General features: G+C 41.5%; 1 protein-coding gene across 5 annotated transcripts in view; it reads left to right on the top strand.

Annotated features, from left to right (window-relative positions):
• Positions 1-658: 658 nt before the first annotated feature.
• The window catches only part of sema3d (sema domain, immunoglobulin domain (Ig), short basic domain, secreted, (semaphorin) 3D), a 40475-nt gene continuing 23633 nt past the window's right edge, over positions 659-17500 (top strand). For 4 of the 5 annotated variants that reach the window (XR_014124079.1, XM_035525707.2, XM_035525706.2 and 1 more), the window contains exons 1-5: positions 659-1023; positions 7457-7703; positions 13428-13588; positions 16794-16856; positions 17095-17214. Coding sequence is in view for 4 of the 5 variants with exons in the window: in XM_035525707.2 (XP_035381600.1) it covers positions 7487-7703; positions 13428-13588; positions 16794-16856; positions 17095-17214 (561 nt within the window). In the remaining variant the exon portion in view is untranslated. Of the gene's footprint in view, positions 1024-1048; positions 1398-7456; positions 7704-13427; positions 13589-16793; positions 16857-17094; positions 17215-17500 lie in introns of those variants that run through there. The other variant, XM_081715602.1, reaches the window with a different exon arrangement.

Raw genomic sequence — 17500 nt, 5'->3', positions numbered from 1 at the left:
AGCTAGTAGCGCTTGGAACTTCCATCAAAACAAACTGATCATCAAGCCTTCTCCTGGGTCCTGCAGCTTAGGCAGCAATGCCTTAGGAAGAATGGGCTGATTCTTTTGTGCCAGTCATTTTACTGGCTGCATTAATACATTTACGCGTAGCATATCTAGAGTGGTTGCAGGCTACAGTACCACAGTTATTATCTGAATGATCATTTATCTCACTCTTGATGAGTATGTTTTTCTGATCTGTAGGAGATTAGTAAAGGATCTTTAGAAAGGTATGGTCTCTTCATCATCCTGGAGGATTCCGCAATGTAATATTAGCCACTATTATATTTGTAGGATGATAAGTCAGCACCAAAGGAATTTTCTTATTATCAGTAGATTGTTTATAGGTCCATGTGTCCACTTAACATACACAATGATGTACCACATATTTTATAATACAGTAGCTCTGTTGGACTTAAAAGAGCGTTGTAACATTGTAATAGCTTCGCATGACTGTTATTGTAACTTTGGGTACAGCTTAATTTTTTTTCATTCGTTATCCTGAAACACATTAATGATTATCACACCCAGTGCTGATGTTAGTACTATACAGTAACATAACAGCATACAGTCCTCTGTCGACCAGTAAAGGAATGTGTTCATCAAGCTCAGGCGCGCTCCGGTCTCGAGCGTCGCTCTCTCTCCACCCTGTGCTAATTGGCCGCTCACAGTCTCCTGGGGCGAGCCGAATGAGAGACACGAGCGCAAGAGTTCAGAGTTGGCGGCGGGTATCTCAGTAAGCTCTCGGATGCGTTAGAAATTGCTGGGTGATGTATAAAGCTAAGTTCGTCTCAGCAAGCGGGCCGTCCAGTTTGATTTGTTTTCTGGTACATAAAGACGCGGAAACCTCGTGCGTAGTGAAAGACAGGTTATCTCTCCTATAAAGTAAGAATGACTGTGCACGCTCCTGGACTCTGAAGTGTCACACCACGCTGCGCGACATTAGGAAAGAGTAGCTGAAAAGTATCTCGTCTCACAGAATACGTAAGAAACTCTAAAACATGTTTTTGTTTTGTTTTGTTTTAACGCTGTTCTCTACGTGTATTTCTAACTTAAATCAGCGAATACCATGTCTCTGATGCGTAATATGCATTAACAAGTGTGATAGACTGATTTCTGATATGGATCACTGAGCAAATATTAAGCTTATCCTTGTTATCTCATTTATAAATAATGAATAACTGCGTGGAGGAAATGTTATTCTCAGAGGGAGGTGATCGACCGCGGGCAAGGTCATGTTCCCTCTTTTCTCTTTTTCGCGTTGATTCTTTCCCTTTGATGTGACGAAATGCCTGTTTGGGAGCACTTAAACTCCTGAACTAAAGCTTATTAATAAAGATGATCATACAAGCAAGCAAGTGAGTATGAGGAACAAACATTTGACTTTAACTAGTTCATGAAACAGTTGACTGATAAATGGCAAAGTCATAAAATGTTGACTGTTAAAAGGCTGAATATTCCATTCTGTTACCAGTCTCTCTCTTTCTTTTTCTCTCTCTCTCTCTCTCTCTCTCTCTCTCTCTCTCTTTCTCTCTCAGTCTCTCTCTCTCTCTCTCTCTCTCTCTCTCTCTCTCTCTCTCACACACACACACACACACACACACACACACACACACACACACACACACACACACACACACAAACACACACACAACCATAGTAATTTATGTCACTAGCTTAACCTTGTTTATATGTAGTTTTACCCTTTGTTATTATCTGTAAGGCATAAATGTCACACACTCCATTAATCCAGTCTCCTTAGAGTAAGGCTAACAGTTCTGCTCCCCAGTGGACAAATGCAAACTAATTCCAATGACTGAATCATTGAAACATTATCAGGGTTCTGAAAGCCGATAAGGCCATTCCTCAGTGGCCTGAGATAGAGGCAGGGAATTAGTGAGGATGTTTACAGTGAATAAAATATCAGTGCTGTTTGTCGGTGGAATAAGAGCTAGGAGATGCTCCAGCCTGCCTCTGGTTATGCTCACACAGCCTTGCCTAAAGCAGAGCTGGGGTTTCTCTTAACACTTGCGTTAGCTGTCAACTCTGTGGGGTCCCTTACCGTACAGGTAAAGGAAGGCAATACTGCTGGCCTGGGTTCCATGCTGGTGTCAGGGTGCTCTCCTCTCTCAGCCATGTGGGCCTGGATAACACCTCCCTCACAGACTTTATGGAAACTCTCTCTCATGCACCCCACTGCTTTATGGGCTGAGTCCAAGAGAAAGGCCCAGTCATGAGCTCAGTCACGGTGAACCGCAGCACGCAAACACACACAGAGATAGAGAGAGAGAGAGAGAGAGAGAGAGAGAATGAGAGAGAGAGAGAGAGACACACCTTTGGTTTTCGTGCTCCTCACTGCCCGGAGTAAATATATTTTGGTTTTGCTTTCAAAACCAAAATATATATATATATATATATATATATATATATATATATATATATATATATATATATATATATTTTTTTTTTTTTTTTTTTTTTTTTTTTTTTTTGTGAGGACCATCATACATTTGGAGCCAAACATGACACTTAACAGGAGGGAGGGGTTTTCTCTGTGCTTCTTTAAGAGGGGTCCAAGAGGTGTGCAGTAAGGATCAGTTTGATGAATGCTCTCTATGTGCATGTATGTGAATGTGCGTGTGTGTGTGTGTGTGTGTGTGTGTGTGTGTGTGTGTGATAGCACTATGGTGTTTGGGTGCTAAGATCTTTTAACATAGAGGTGCCATTTCTCTTTCTCTCCAGATGCTGTCTCCCCCAGTGTTTCACTGTGCCTCTGTCTCTTTATCTCTCATTACATCTCTCATATGTCTTCCAAGCAACAGTAACAGCTATGCTGTAGACCTCATAAGACCCCGGACATTTTCACTTCATTGTGTTTCATTCAGTGTGGCCTTTGGTGGTGTCAAACCCACCATGATATGTGCATCGCTAGAAAATGTGGCGCCAATGTAATTGGAGCAGCTGTCACCGAGGCTTTTGATTTCCATGTCTAGCACTGGCACTTGCCCAAAGGTCATAAAAGTTAGGCCCAAAGGTCATTAAAGTTAGGCTCAAAGGTCATTAAAGGTCACAACCTTAACCTTCTGAACTTGATCCACCTAATCAGCTTCTTCAGAGTGTGGCTCAGATGTGCTAGATTTGAGTTGGAAATGCACTCTAATAAAACTGTTCATTACTTGTACATTATTACTGCAATATTGTATAGGCTGCAAACGAGCCCTTTAACTGATGATATTTTATTGTCTTTTGTGAGCATTGAGATTAATGTTAGTCATTACAGATTAATGTTTTGTAGGCGTTTTGAATGATGGCACTATCTACACCATCCTGGACTGGCATATGTGCTCAAAGACAAATAAATGAGAGAAGAAAGCAAGAGAAGAAGGAGAAAGTGAACCCCTTTTATACTCCTCCTCTCAGGCGCTACACTCGCCGGTGTGTAAATGAACTTGACTGAGTGCATGAACTTCACGCTCTCTGCCTGTCTTGTCATCATGGCACTTTTGTCAGATGTCAAAATCCTCAATGCCTGTGGTAAAAGCACATAACAAAGTAGAGTCGTTCCCTGTCATTCTTCTGTGAGATTAACCCTCTGACTCTTGACTGAGCTTCACACCATCGGCTCTCTCTACACTCATGCATAGGAAACAGTAGAAACAGAGCTTTCCCTTACTCCAAACAGCAGACAAAGGAACGTAGACATCCGAGCACTTTAGAGTCAATTTGTCACTATTCCATTACAGCTGTAAGAGCTCCTCTCAGGATGTCTAAAGTTACCCATAATTCCATAGGTCTGTCAGTTACACATCAGTTATTCTGGGCACATAATAGGATTTGGGAGTTTTTGGCTTCAAAAGCATTTCTATGCTCCTTTCACTCTCTTTCTGTTTGCCTGTCAGGCGATATTTGCCTGGTTTCCACCAGGTGAGTGCAGGTATGGGGGCTGCAATGTTTCCTCCTTTAAAGATAATAGGGGGATTAAAAACGTATAGTTAAACATGGACTAAAACAAACAAGGCAGACGCCTGCAGGACGACTTTCTTTCTCCTACAGGCTGCTTTTCTGCACGGCGTGGAAAACTTAGCCTTTATCTTACACCTATCTTCAGTATCTGATACTTCACAGCTGCTTATCTGCTGAATGCCTTTGCCATATCAGGCTCAGTGCAGTAATCAATGTGCTGTTGTAATCTCAGATGGTGGACCTACAAATAGCGCAGTTGCTTCGAGTCGGAAATGTAAACTTTGAGGCTCACAGCTTTGAGGAGTGGCCATTGTGACATTTCTGCTCTGCAAATACTCCTCAATATGTTTGGCATTATGAGTGGGACTGTTAGACCTGCTCTGTCCACAGGGCTCAGCCATGAGCCAAATGGCCATGACTCTCCTAATCAAATCGGTTTGTCATATGAAACTTGCATTATATCAGCAGAATAGAGCAACAAAACTCTTATGGAGTTTATAGTTTAAGAAGAAACACCAATATTTGGCCAGAGTTAAGAATGTCTTCTTGGTAAATGTTTCTGATATTTGTAATTTTAAAATGTAAAATTTATCTTATGGCAGTAACATTTATGTGAACCAAAGTTGAAAGATAAAAGGAAAAAGACTTTTTAAACTGTCATTGATTTTGAAACCAAGTTCAGTGTGTGTTACTTCAACACCAGGTCACCTGTTGACTCTGCTGACAGTATGATATATAGGATTTAATAGTAGTTTGTGAGTAGAGGAACTGGAGCTTTTCCTAATAACTGAGTTAAGCTTCCCTAAACACATGCACATATACACACACACGCAAGTATCATATGTGCTTTGCGACATGTTTACAGACATGTAATTAGTCATTGACTCTGCATGTTGTCTCTAGTGAGTTTTCAACTCATCTAACAACTTTTGTTCCTCCAGTGCTTTTCTCTACTCTAACGATTTACTGTTCATTGCTTCATTAATCTTTTAGTACTGCACTCAGAAACATTAACCATACTGAGTGTGATGCAGGTTGTGGAGTTGTCGTGAACTAACTGTCTGCTTGATCTAAAGCAGCTGAAGAAGATGAGCACAATAAAGAATCTGCTTGTCAGCACAATTTAGTGCCATAATACATTTTTTCTGTTCAATGTTACAGGCGTTTTTCCACAACTGCTTGTACCGCAGATTTTATGCAATGAAATGATAACTATCAAATGCTGAAAATCTTCCTCATAACTCATTTTTACATGATTTAATCATTTAATTGAGCCTTGACCTCTCAAATCCATCTTATATAGTTGTTTGCCAAATGAACTTTATCTTACCTAACACTTTTTTCCAAAGCCACTACCAATTATTGCATATTTCACAGCTTCAGAAAAAAATGACATTCTTATGAACACAAACACACACATGTAAAGACAACAGTTCAGTGATTTTCTTGTTAAACTAATTGGAAGTTGTTTTCTTATGAGGGGACGGGGATATAATTCATTTAATGTGACTTTACATAATTCTGCTATGGTTCTTCTGCCAGTGACCCTCTCTGCAAATCCACATCACTCTTACAGAGCCATCTGCTTTTTTAAGCCAATGATTCAGAATTTCTGTTGACCTAATGAGGATAAATGTTCTTTGCATGTTGTCATTAGTATGTTATGAAAATATATCATGGCCTTGGTTCTGTGTATAGGGCATTAACATTACATAGCATTTAAACTGACCTGCTCTGTATAGTTGGACTTAGACTCAAGAAGTATTATTCACTGGCCTGCCAAGAATAACCAAAATATGTAACATGAGTCCATAATAGTGACCTGTGTTGTCCTTTTTCTGCAGTGGAACAGTAAAATAATATTACTCATATGCTGTACTTGTAGTAGCCAATGTGTAGGAACCTGATCTGAATGTGCCTTTATGCTCCAGAAGTTGGGATAACCAGAATACATGTATGACACAGGAACAAAAGAACAAGGGTTGGAAGAAGAAGAAGAAGAAGAAGAAGAAGAAGAAGAAGAAGAAGAAGAAGAAGAATATGGAGGAAGAGGAAGAAAACAAGGAGGTAGAGGGGACGGAAGGAGGAGAAGGGAAAGACAGTCTCCTCTGTTCAAGATGAATTGACTGATGACAGGGCAACCGACTGCCCAGTGGACAGAAGGGCTGCAGTCTATGTGACACATCATTTGTATTTGATGGAGTTTTGTCAGTCCGGTGGTTTGTTAGTTGGAAACCTGTTTGCCTCTTCTGGATAACCTCCATGCCCAGATACTGGAGCCTGGAGGTCACTCCCTCTGGCCCTCTCTGCCCTGCTGGATGCCTCTGCTGTTGAATGATCCATCACCCCCAGCACTATCTCTGGACCACAGCCTAGTGGGGACAGCACAGGTCTCTTAAGTAAACAGAGCTAGACTTGTCTTTGGATGGGAATGCTCAGTTAGAAATGCATAGGCATATATTCCCTCTCTCTCTGTCTCTTTCTGTGTGTGTGTCTGTGTCTGTATTTGTGAGAAATGTCTCCATTTAAAATTAAGGTAAAAAGAGGTATTCTTCAAAGAGGAGGCTTAATGACAAGACACATCTGTCTGAATATCAGATCTTCTGTCTGAATATTAGATTAGGTCTTCTAAGCACAGCTGTTAACTGCCTGAGCCACTGTGTTAGATATGTCCTGGATATGTTTAGGCATAAAGGACCTTTGAAATATTATCTAAAAGTGATTATGAGTGTAACGTAAACAAAGATAAGACAATGAATGATTGTAGTGGACTTAAAAAGAATGCTTGTGCAGAGAAGTGATGTCTATATTCATTCAGTGGTTTGTAAGAATAGAACTGCTCGATTCTTAGAGGTGGAGGAACTCTCTCAAGGATGTTTCTGAATATTTGTTCTTAATCACACCTAAAATGTCCTGACCCATAATGAACTCTCATATGGTGTTGCCTTTTTTTCCACAATTTCCAGCCACTCTCCTGTCCTGATTAATGATGCCAGAATTCAGACATAATCGTTGGCCAGCCGGAATACGATGTACGGACTACCGTTTGCAGTGTGAAAGGGTGGCGAAGTCGAGAAAGAAAAGAACAGAGGAGAGATGTATGTGAGAAAAAAGGACAGGCATTTAAAAAGTGGCTGGAAGTGGCGGCCCTCCACGAGCTGACCTTTTGTTTAGGGACAGACTGATTTAGAGAGGGAGAGTGAGCAAAAGCATCCGGGTGGACGAAGACAAAAGAAAGAGCCTGAATGGGACAGCAGCTGACACAGAGCTGGTGCAATGACCGCCAAAGCCAAGGGGAGAGCATAGCTGAACAGCTGAACATTTGCTTAGACTCTAACAAGGTCACACACGCGCACAGACATTCATGCGCACACACCTCCCACAGAGATGCCCGGCCCCTCCCTCCGGTCCACTCCCAAGGAGTTACTGAGACTCTGTTCTCCCTCTGCCACAGGCTGCAGCAGTGGAGATCCCATTTCTCGCCATGAAGGCTGCTGGACAACCAGGGAACCAGAACCAGCAGGAAGGGTCCAGACGCCAGTGCCTCACCCAGAAGAAGTACCTCCATTGGGCTGAGGAGGTCAGGATGAGCGGTCTCTCTCCAGTGTGGATGAGACTGCTGGGGACATTGCTGCTGGTCCAGCTGCCTGCTGGAGACTGCCTGAGGGAGAGTGTGCCCAGAGTCCGGCTCAGCTATAAAGGTAGGCATATGTCACTACTGCTGGAAGTTTAAAATGACAAGAAGTTTAGTATTTGGGTCAATATGTCAGCGGTGTCACTTCTGTAACTTGGTCATACAAATAGCATGTGGAATATATATGTTTACTTAACTTTTATACATGTTCATTTAACAGATTTTAAGACAGCCGGTTGAGAGGTACAGTGTAAAATAGTCATGACTGATTATAATGTTGCTTGGGGGATACAATGTGTTTTGACTGCAATTTGTGTGCATTTATGTGTGTGTAATAAATGGTGGTAGAGTTTTTATTACACTCATAGAAACACAGACCCATCGATTTACATGGCTGAACTGTGTATCAAAGTAGCTCCAGCGCTGACTGTAAGCTTAGCCTCCGGGGCCAAAAGAGGACCTTTTGGATGTTTTATTTTTTTTTTTTAAAGCTGAATTTTTTTGTTATGATGGCCAATAAAATATCTCCACATTTTCAGAAATGTTTTCCCAGCCCAAAGAGTTAAAGGCAAAGCAAACACACATTTAGATCTTTGTATTTTGGGTTGGGTGACATCAAAGCGATGACAGCCTGATGTGGTTTGAGAGTTTGGGGTGCATGAACTCTGGCCTCTCATTACACCTGGCTATGTTTCCTCAACCAGTTCCTAAACACTCTGTGATCTTAGTCTTTCTCTACTCTGAAGTGTAGTGGATATCCCTGTGAATTGTTCAGAACTTAATTTTATTTAGCTACATACTTGGTGCTTGAGTCAGTAACAAACTTGATTTAAACCTGGCAAGGATTTCACATTATATTTTTGAATAGTGCTAATTTTTAAAAGATGTTCTTAGATATAAAGATAATTTATATCTAAGCTTATGAACAAGATACAAATGCTTTATATTCAATGTGTTATCAACAGCTGAAATTTCACAGGAATAAATTAGTCAGCAGGGTATTAGCTCATAGTGATCATCAATACAGTCCTAAAACCTATTAGCTTATTACTCCAAAATGTCAGAAAAGGTGCAGTACTGTGAGAACATCAATTGCACTCTGTGTCTCTCTCCTCTCTTGCTCTCTCTCTTTTACTCTCTTTCTCTCTCTCTCTCTCTCTCTCTCTCTCTCTCTCTCTCTCACACACACACACACACACACACAAGGAGGATAATGGGAGTAGTTAGGGAGCCAAATAAACATTTGTGAGGCTACTGAATAAATATATATGAGGTGTAAAAGAAACAAAAGAAAAAAAGTGACTGCTATCTGTGCTCATTTATTTGAAAGCTGTAACACACAGTGGTCATGGCCAATGGTATATAGGAGAGTGCACTGCGGGTTAGTGGGTCTGAGCGTGAGTGCTGTGTACTTCTGGTCCATTTTTAATATATTGGCTCATTTAATCCATATTCCATATTGGCCTTTGTGACCATACTGACCACACTTGACAGAGATACCAAAGTCTCATAAGTACTTCCTTTCTCTAGCCCCAAAAGAAGGGAGTATCGCCTCTTTTCTTTGCTATTTTTTCCTCTGGCTTTCCTTTTCATTATATCCTGTGTTCAGGTCCTACTTTGGTTTTGGGAGTTTAGAAAACGTGTGCCATGTTTGTTTTATGCCACCGAGGGAATTAAAAGTTGGAAACACTCCTGCCAACTGCGCTCCAGTAAACCAGCCATTCAACAGGGCTTCGTACACATCAGCAGCTTCAGGCCAATGAAAATATGAATGACTGCTGGGAACGTGCCATTTAGCTTGAGCTTTTTTGTTCTACAGAAAATGTGAGTATTCAAGTAAATGTAAATACTGTCAGGAGCCTGTATTTCACCATCAGTGTACGAGCATTTTTATATGAGAAGGGAACTGAGATTACAAAGAGATTTTGTTTGTTTTAGAAATCCTGAATTGTTTTTAGCAGTTGTACTAGGTCAGTAGGTCAATAGGGAACATGGACCTTTAGTTTTTCTTAGGTTCATTTTCTTTGGGCTTTGGGCTTTGATCCTTTTATCTTGTTAAACTGGTTAAGCAGAGCAGTCCTCTTCCCACTGTAAGAAGGGTCAGATCTCCAATGAGATAAAAAATCTGTACCTTAGAAAACCCTCTATATGAGGTTATAGACTGCAAACCTCACAAAGGTGTGCCTCAGTTTTTAAAACTAACAAAAAGAGTTACACTTATTAATGTGATATGAGCTTGGACATATTTTGATGAAGAAGTTCTTTTGATTTATTAAAAAAGAGTTTTCTTTATCCTAGGACATCATAAGGCTTATTTTCAAGTTTGTAGTGTAAACCTGGACTCAACTGAAGATCCTTTAGTTTCCTGACGGTTAAAGATGCATATCTGAGTATAAAGCGCTCTCCAAGTTTGGTCCTGTTGGTAAAGGTGGATGGGTGGGACTGCTATCATTCCAGGTCCATCAGCTCAGTCAGTGAACTTTTCAAACATATCAGCACCTTTTCTGTGTCTGTGTGCACCTCAAAAACAGAGAGCCCTCATTTCCCCTGAAGAATACAAGTGTGAACAGAAACATCAGCTCCACTGGGCTTTATTCCCCAAGGCCAGTCATTGATAAGGTTGATTCCATGCACCGGCGCAAACATATTCAGAAAGGAGAGGAGGATTTTCATCACAGCACTGACTTGACCAAGTGCTAAATTATAGTCATACACATGACTGCTCTCATAATGTAATGTCAGTAGAGGTCAGGCTCTCTTTCTCTGTGTAAGGGATTTGAGCTAATGTTAATGCTATTGCTAATGCCGATGCTAATGTCAATCATGTTTTGTTAGTAGGAGGTTGTGGTGTTTGAAAGAGTTGGCATGCGTCTGGAAGCATGATAGGAAATAATCTATCCAAGGGCTGTCTATGGCTAGCTGACCGACTCACAGACACAACGGTAGAATAGTCCACTGTTCTGGGCTGGGGTTTAACAGAAGCAGAACAATGATTGTGTATCATCATTATTTACAGCTAAAGTTATTATAATAGGCTTTAGCCTACTTAAGTAAAAAATGTGCACTTGGATTCTCTTTGAATTACAATGAATAATGATTTATGTATTTAATAATAAATCATTTAATAATAATAATTTATCACTCCCTTTGAGGAAAAAAGCATCAGCTTTGAAGTACTGTCCAGTTTCCTTTCAGTAGTACTGCCGATCTGAACTTGTCTACTTTTATTACGTATATAATCCTTGATATATTGTTGCTGGACAGAAAATTTGGTCATCAAAACTATAGTCAGATACGAAGCAGGTTCACATCTGCTCTGTCCAGTCATACTGCGTGTCCATGTGCCAAGTGATTAACTGACCTCACAAGTCTCTGTCTCCTCCTGTTCAAACATGCACAGAGTGGCTTGAATCCCTTATACTCAAGCTAATGCTAAGGAGAGAACAAGGTGGCAGCCAAGAAATCATGGCCTAACTACTTACCACTTTAACCAGCACGACGCAGTTCAATGTAACGTTCCATATGCAGCTCTGGTGGAAGACAGTGTTGATGACTGGTGCTACACTATCTCCCATAAACAAACAGAGAGATTAGCTTCAGCTCGAGAGCTAATCAGGAGCACGCTGAGCGGGAGTGAGGGGTTGAGTCCCCTGAGGGTTAGTCATAGATAGACTTTTGTGGGCCACAGGACTGAGCCAGGATCTTTCAGCAGGGCTCAGCTTTGACACTGTTTGTAGAGTAGATTACTAGAGGCTAGGCTGAGATTTGCAGGCTGGAGGTGCAGCATGTCTTTTTGAGAGGGTCGCTTTGTGTAAATATTGATTGTGGGTAACCTACCCGAGACCCTCACACCCCAAGAAGATAACAGTGTCAATCTGGTTTGTGGATATAGGCAGTGTGGCTGGACCTTTTCATCTCGTAACACTCTGAGACATGCATATGCTACATATGCTACATATATGGGTGCTTTTGAGCAGGATTTACTGTATGTCTCCCTCAGGAGCAGAAATAAAAATGTAGACAGGAGAGTGAATTAAAAACCAAAGTAACGTGGGTGTGAACGGGAAATCAGAGCCAGAAGAAAGGGAGGAAAAGAACGCCCAGAAATGGACAGAACAAAACAGCACAAATGAATGTGGGGTTGTGTTTTATAGGGGTTATTTGGTCCCAGAATTTTGTGTTCAGGGGAAGAGTTGTCAGGAGCAAGAGATGGAGTGATCTCCTGGTGTGTGTCCAGGCCTGCAGAGATGCACACTGAAGCTGTGCATGCCAAACATATCCAGAAACATTAATTATTTAGACAGCTCGCTGTAGCTGTGTATGCAGAAGACACACACGTAAGAATGCAGTAAGCTTTGAAGTGCTGTTAGTTCACTTATAGAGACTCTGTGTGTTCTTGAATCTATGACAGTGTGTTGTGCATGGAGGTAAGCGTGTCTGATCACTCATTCAAATGTTGGCCAAACCGGCTCTAGTTTGCTCCTATCGCTGTTTTACCTAAGATGATATGATGTTTTTCTAAGATGTTAAGTAGAAGTGATCATAATTGGATACATCTTTCAGTTATAGGGGGCCAGCAGAGAGGGAGCATGGGGCATGTGTGCACAAACCCATCAGGCTGATGTGTAGCAGTGCTGAAGACTGAAGCACAAAGCCCATCAGGCTGATGTGTAGCAGTGCTGAAGACTGAAGCACAAAGCCCATCAGGCTGATGTGTAGCAGTGCTGAAGACTGAAGCGCAAAGCCCATCAGGCTGATGTGTAGCAGTGCTGAAGACTGAAGCACAAAGCCCATCAGGCTGATGTGTAGCAGTGCTGAAGACTGAAGCACAAAGCCCATCAGGCTGATGTGTAGCAGTGCTGAAGACTGAAGCGCAAAGCCCATCAGGCTGATGTGTAGCAGTGCTGAAGACTGAAGCACAAACCCATCAGGCTGATGTGTAGCAATGTTGAAGACTAAGGCACAAAGCCCATCAGGCTGATGGGTAGCAGTGCTGAAGACTGAAGCACAAAGCCCATCAGGCTGATGTGTAGCAATGCTGAAGACTGAAGCACAAACCCAATCAGGCTGATGTGTAGCAGTGCTGAAGACTGAAGCACAAACCCATCAGGCTGATGGGTAGCAGTGCTGAAGACTGAAGCACAAAGCCCATCAGGCTGATGTGTAGCAGTGCTGAAGACTGCAGCACAAAGCCCATCAGGCTGATGTGTAGCAGTGCTGAAGACTGAAGCACAAAGCCCATCAGGCTGATGGGTAGCAGTGCTGAAGACTGAAGCACAAAGCCCATCAGGCTGATGTGTAACAGTGCTGAGGAGTGAAACACCAAGCTCTCTAGGCAGATTTGTAGCAGTGCTGAAGAGTAAAGTAAGATAGAGAGGCAGATTAAGTTCCAGTGAAAGCCTGAGCCCTGATCTCATACATCTGGCTTGTATGTGTTAGTTCTGCAGCACGAGAGCCACGGGAAGACGCCCAGTGGACTGGAGAAATTTGGACTGACGACGAAGGGGGATGGGCTTTTTATCAGGCTGGAATCAGAGCACTAAGATGTTATGTTACAATCTGTCCACATGTTATGGTCTTAAAAGAGTGCTAAATTAAAAAAAATACCCATTAAGGAAGCATGAGAGTTGGAAGGAGCTTAGTTGTAAGGGCAAAATAATAGATTTAATTTCATGTTCATTGATGTAGGACACAAATACCCACTCACGTGTGCTTGCATGGTCATACGTTCTGTAGTATCTGTGTGTGTGTGTGTGTGTGTTCACTACTTACTGCCGTGCCTCCTTTGCAGAGCTGGTTCACTCTGGCAGTGTGGTGCCATTTGTGGGCTCCAGTGTTGGAATGCACTTTCAGACATTCCTACTGGATGAAGAGAGGAGCAGACTCCTTCTGGGGGCCAAAGATCACATCTACCTACTGGACCCAGACAACATCAACAAGCACCCTAGAAAGGTAGACACGCACATGCACACAAACACAAGCACATGCACACATTCTCACACACCACTCACACAGAACTAATCAGGCTGACTTGAGAAACAATTCAGTAACTTTAGTAGCTTGAGGAATTTTTCCAGTGGAGTCATCCAGAAAAACTCATACAAAGGCTGTCCTTCAGATAGTCTGACAGAGGCACTGGAGGGCATCCAGCGTGCCAAACAGCATGTTGCAACAACAAAACATAGTATGTTGTTTTCTTTAGATACAATAGTGATTCATTACAGTCTTTACTCATGCTTGTGTGGTTATTTAGTGAGGTGTGATGTTCTGTGTAGTTTGTCTGATTATGGGATTATGCACTTCCCCGGTGCATTCTTTTCCTGGTTCTTTCGTCTGTGTGTGTGTGTGCACGTGTGTGTGTGTTTATGTTAAGACTGAATGAGGCACTGTTCAGGTGTCTAGCAGGTTAAGCAGGGCGTACTCTATACTTAAAATGTGAAGAGTGTGACGGTTAATAATGTAATATATTTTTATCAAACAACTCCAACTGAATAACTCACCACTATCAAAAATGCTAAACAATATTCAAAATAATTGTGAGCATTGGTGAGCAATTGTGAGCAATTGTGAGCAATTGTGAGAACTGAGCAGGAATGAATGAACCAATATGAGTATCAATATGAGCTCTTGTGTCCATGTCAATTCCTGAGCTTGGCTGTCTCACTCAGTGTTGTTTTGATGAGGCACAGGGTGAGATACTGTAGTTTGTTTGGTTCCTGTGTTTGGTCTCATTTTTACAAGCTCTTCAGTTACATTCAGAGAAGAGTTTCACAGGCGAGGTGTTTCTCCATAGCTAGACTAAACAGATGGCAGTAAAAATAATGAACGTCATGACTACACTCCAAATGTATTTTCCAAATGATCTCTTACTTGGTATGTTTTATTGTTATGAAAATGTGTTTTGTTTCCATTAATCGCTCAAAGAAATTCAGTTCTAGACTGTTGAATGTTGCAATATTGATAGTTGTGCCATAACAATATATAGATGTTACAAGTTCATAATGAAGTGGATGTGATATTTCAGTTACTGGTTGTTTCAGTTACACTAAAGTTGGCTATGATAAGATATATTTTAGAGAAAAACCAGAATACAATATCCAATACTGAATTACTGAACACTAAATATTTTTATAAGCAGTAATAATTTCCAAGAGAGAATTCAATATGGATTTAACATTTATGAATGGTGAATAATGAATGTGTGTTCTCTGGTATACCAAGAGCAAATTTATGAAGGCAGTCTATGCACATCCTACAGAAATGCCCGTGTGTGTGTGTGTGTGTGTGTGTGTGTGTGTGTGTGTGTGTGTGTGTGTGTGTGTTTGTGTGTGTGTGTGTGTGTGTGACTGTGTGTGAAAGTGCATAATTTACTCATGTTTGCAATAGAATATACACAACGATCTCCCATGTTGAAGCCAAGGAAAACAACACGCTTGTGTCACATCTCGATATTCCCACGGCATCCTTCTATAGAGCCATTGAGTCCCTCGGGATCCCTCTGACCCTTGTTCTCTTCTTCCTGCCAATCACTGTCACCATGGTGACACTGCATACTACTGCTTCAATAGTTGCATGACTGGCACAGTTCTGCAGTGGATATGCACAGAGTGCCCTTCTCACATGCATCCACTCACCCACACTTAAATTAAACGGAAATTGGTGCAGTTATTGTTTGGATTGCAATGATATGACCAAAATATTCAAAGACCTTTTGTGTATATGTATGCGATTGATGTTTTTAATAAACTAAATATATAACACATACTCAGCAGAAGTGTGTCATAACTCAATTCATCCAGTGATACATTCTTGAACTTGCTCAGTCGGTCATGACGCCCATACATTCACATGTTCATAAACTCAAGTAAACTCATAAATAGACACACCCAAAGGAAAACACTCAAACCACTGCATAATTGTGTACAGACAGGCTTAGGAAAGCCAAACAGTAGTGAGGAATTAATTATCTTTGGCTTCTCTGGTAAAGTACATTGCGTATGGTATAGTAGTGGTAGTCCTCTGGCCGACCCACTCGACTGTGCTCACCCCAGATACACACTGTGAGCGACTTGCTGATGTTGCAGTATCATGCAAGCAAAACCACACGTGGAACAGTGACATACGACTTCAGTGACTACTCAGGCACACTGTACAGTACATGACTGCAGCATATACAGATAGATAAACAAGATCTGTGGGTTGTTCAGCTGAAATTCGAGCTCAACTGAAATGCATTGCAGCCTGCCCTATATGCTCATAAAAACATGAAAGGGTGAACGAAGGGTTCTGCCCTGGCCTGCCTGTACAACCTGACACAGCTGCGTGGGCCAAGAGCAGGTAGTCGCATGAGCATCTCGCTGGGGTGAGACTGCTTGACTGCCCTGTCTCTGATCCCAGCTCAGAACCCTCAAAGCATGTGCAAGTGTTTGTGTTTGCACCTGTAGGGCTGTGAGGTCAGTACACTAACCAAGGCATCTCCGTTCCCAAGGCATTTTCCTTCATGCAGCATATGTTTGTGTGTGAGAGGATACAGTTACTTCTCCAACTTAATCAACATGTCTGGCTTCATGTTACACAAATGTGTGTGTGTGTGTGTGTGTGAGAAGCAGTGCATGGTTGATGAGTTTGTGTTAGGGTGCACAGCTTCAAAGAGTTGGTGTCATCTCACGAATACATATGATTTAATGTAATCACAGGGGTTTACGGGGATTGCATGTTATATGTAGGGATGCCTCTCAGAGGTTAGAGGACAGAGGTTAGGCCAGTACATGCTAAGCACTGAAACATTTTATAACACGTGTGCACAGACAGGGTCAGCAGTCTGGGTATCTCACTCTCTCTTTCACTCTTTCACGTTATTACAGTGGATAACAATGGTGTTGGATCTAAAACATTCATTTAAAGATAAAAATAAACATGAAGATAAAGAAAAAGAGAGATATGCTTGATTTCTTTTTGTATTTTGAAAGTATTTTACCAATTTCACCTTAGTAGTATTTTTGTATCTTTATGTAACTGTTTTATCAGTATCATAAGACATTACAAATATCTAGGCTTTTTTATTTGATAAATGGCACTGAAAAATATTTTAACACATTGTAATATCATGCATTAAGTCCTTTTCTGTGTGTGTGTTTGTGTGTGCACTCTTTTTCAGTTGAGCTGGCCTGCACCCAGAGACAGGGTGGATATGTGTATACTGGCAGGCAAAAACCCTCTCGTGAGTAGTGCCAGTATATACCAGTACATATGACAGTTAAACAAACATTTCACCAACCCAACCATCTTTTCAGACTCCCTTTGTTTCTCATGAAATGGCTTGTGAAAGGGATTGGGTTTTTTTTTGTAGTGGGACCTACACTGTCGTAAACAATTCTAGAGCAGACGCTCTTTGTTCTGTCCCTCTGTTCTTTCACCCAGTTTTTCTGTTTCCCCTGGTCTTTCTATCCCTCCTTTAGACTGAGTGTGCTAATTTTATTCGGGTTCTGCACAACTACAACCGCACTCATGTTTACACATGTGGTACTGGTGCCTTCCAACCCACCTGTGCCTTCCTGGAGGTCAGAGGTCACAAAGAGGTGAGGTGCTATGTTACAGGCTATTGATACGTGCTTCTGACACTGTCTGTTCTTTCAATAACGATATATTTAATAACAGCGAAACTGAATATCTGTCCTTGTGAGTTGCTGGGTGTAGCTATATGAAGGTGTCTTTGAGGTAGTGTTCACATTACCAGGTTGAAGTGACATAAATCCAGTGTTTTGCCTTAATGTGACACAGATCTGAATTTTCAGATTTGAGTTGCTTTCATATATCATCCTAGATAGGATATGTATCCGATTTGTGGTCATGCAGCATGAAAGA

The sequence above is a fragment of the Electrophorus electricus genome, chromosome 6, assembly GCF_041902795.1.
Source record: "Electrophorus electricus isolate QZ-2024a chromosome 6, ASM4190279v1, whole genome shotgun sequence".
Classification (NCBI taxonomy): Eukaryota; Metazoa; Chordata; class Actinopteri; order Gymnotiformes; family Gymnotidae; genus Electrophorus; species Electrophorus electricus.
Note: the sequence above shows the minus strand (reverse complement) of the source record. Positions and strands in the feature narration are given on the sequence as shown.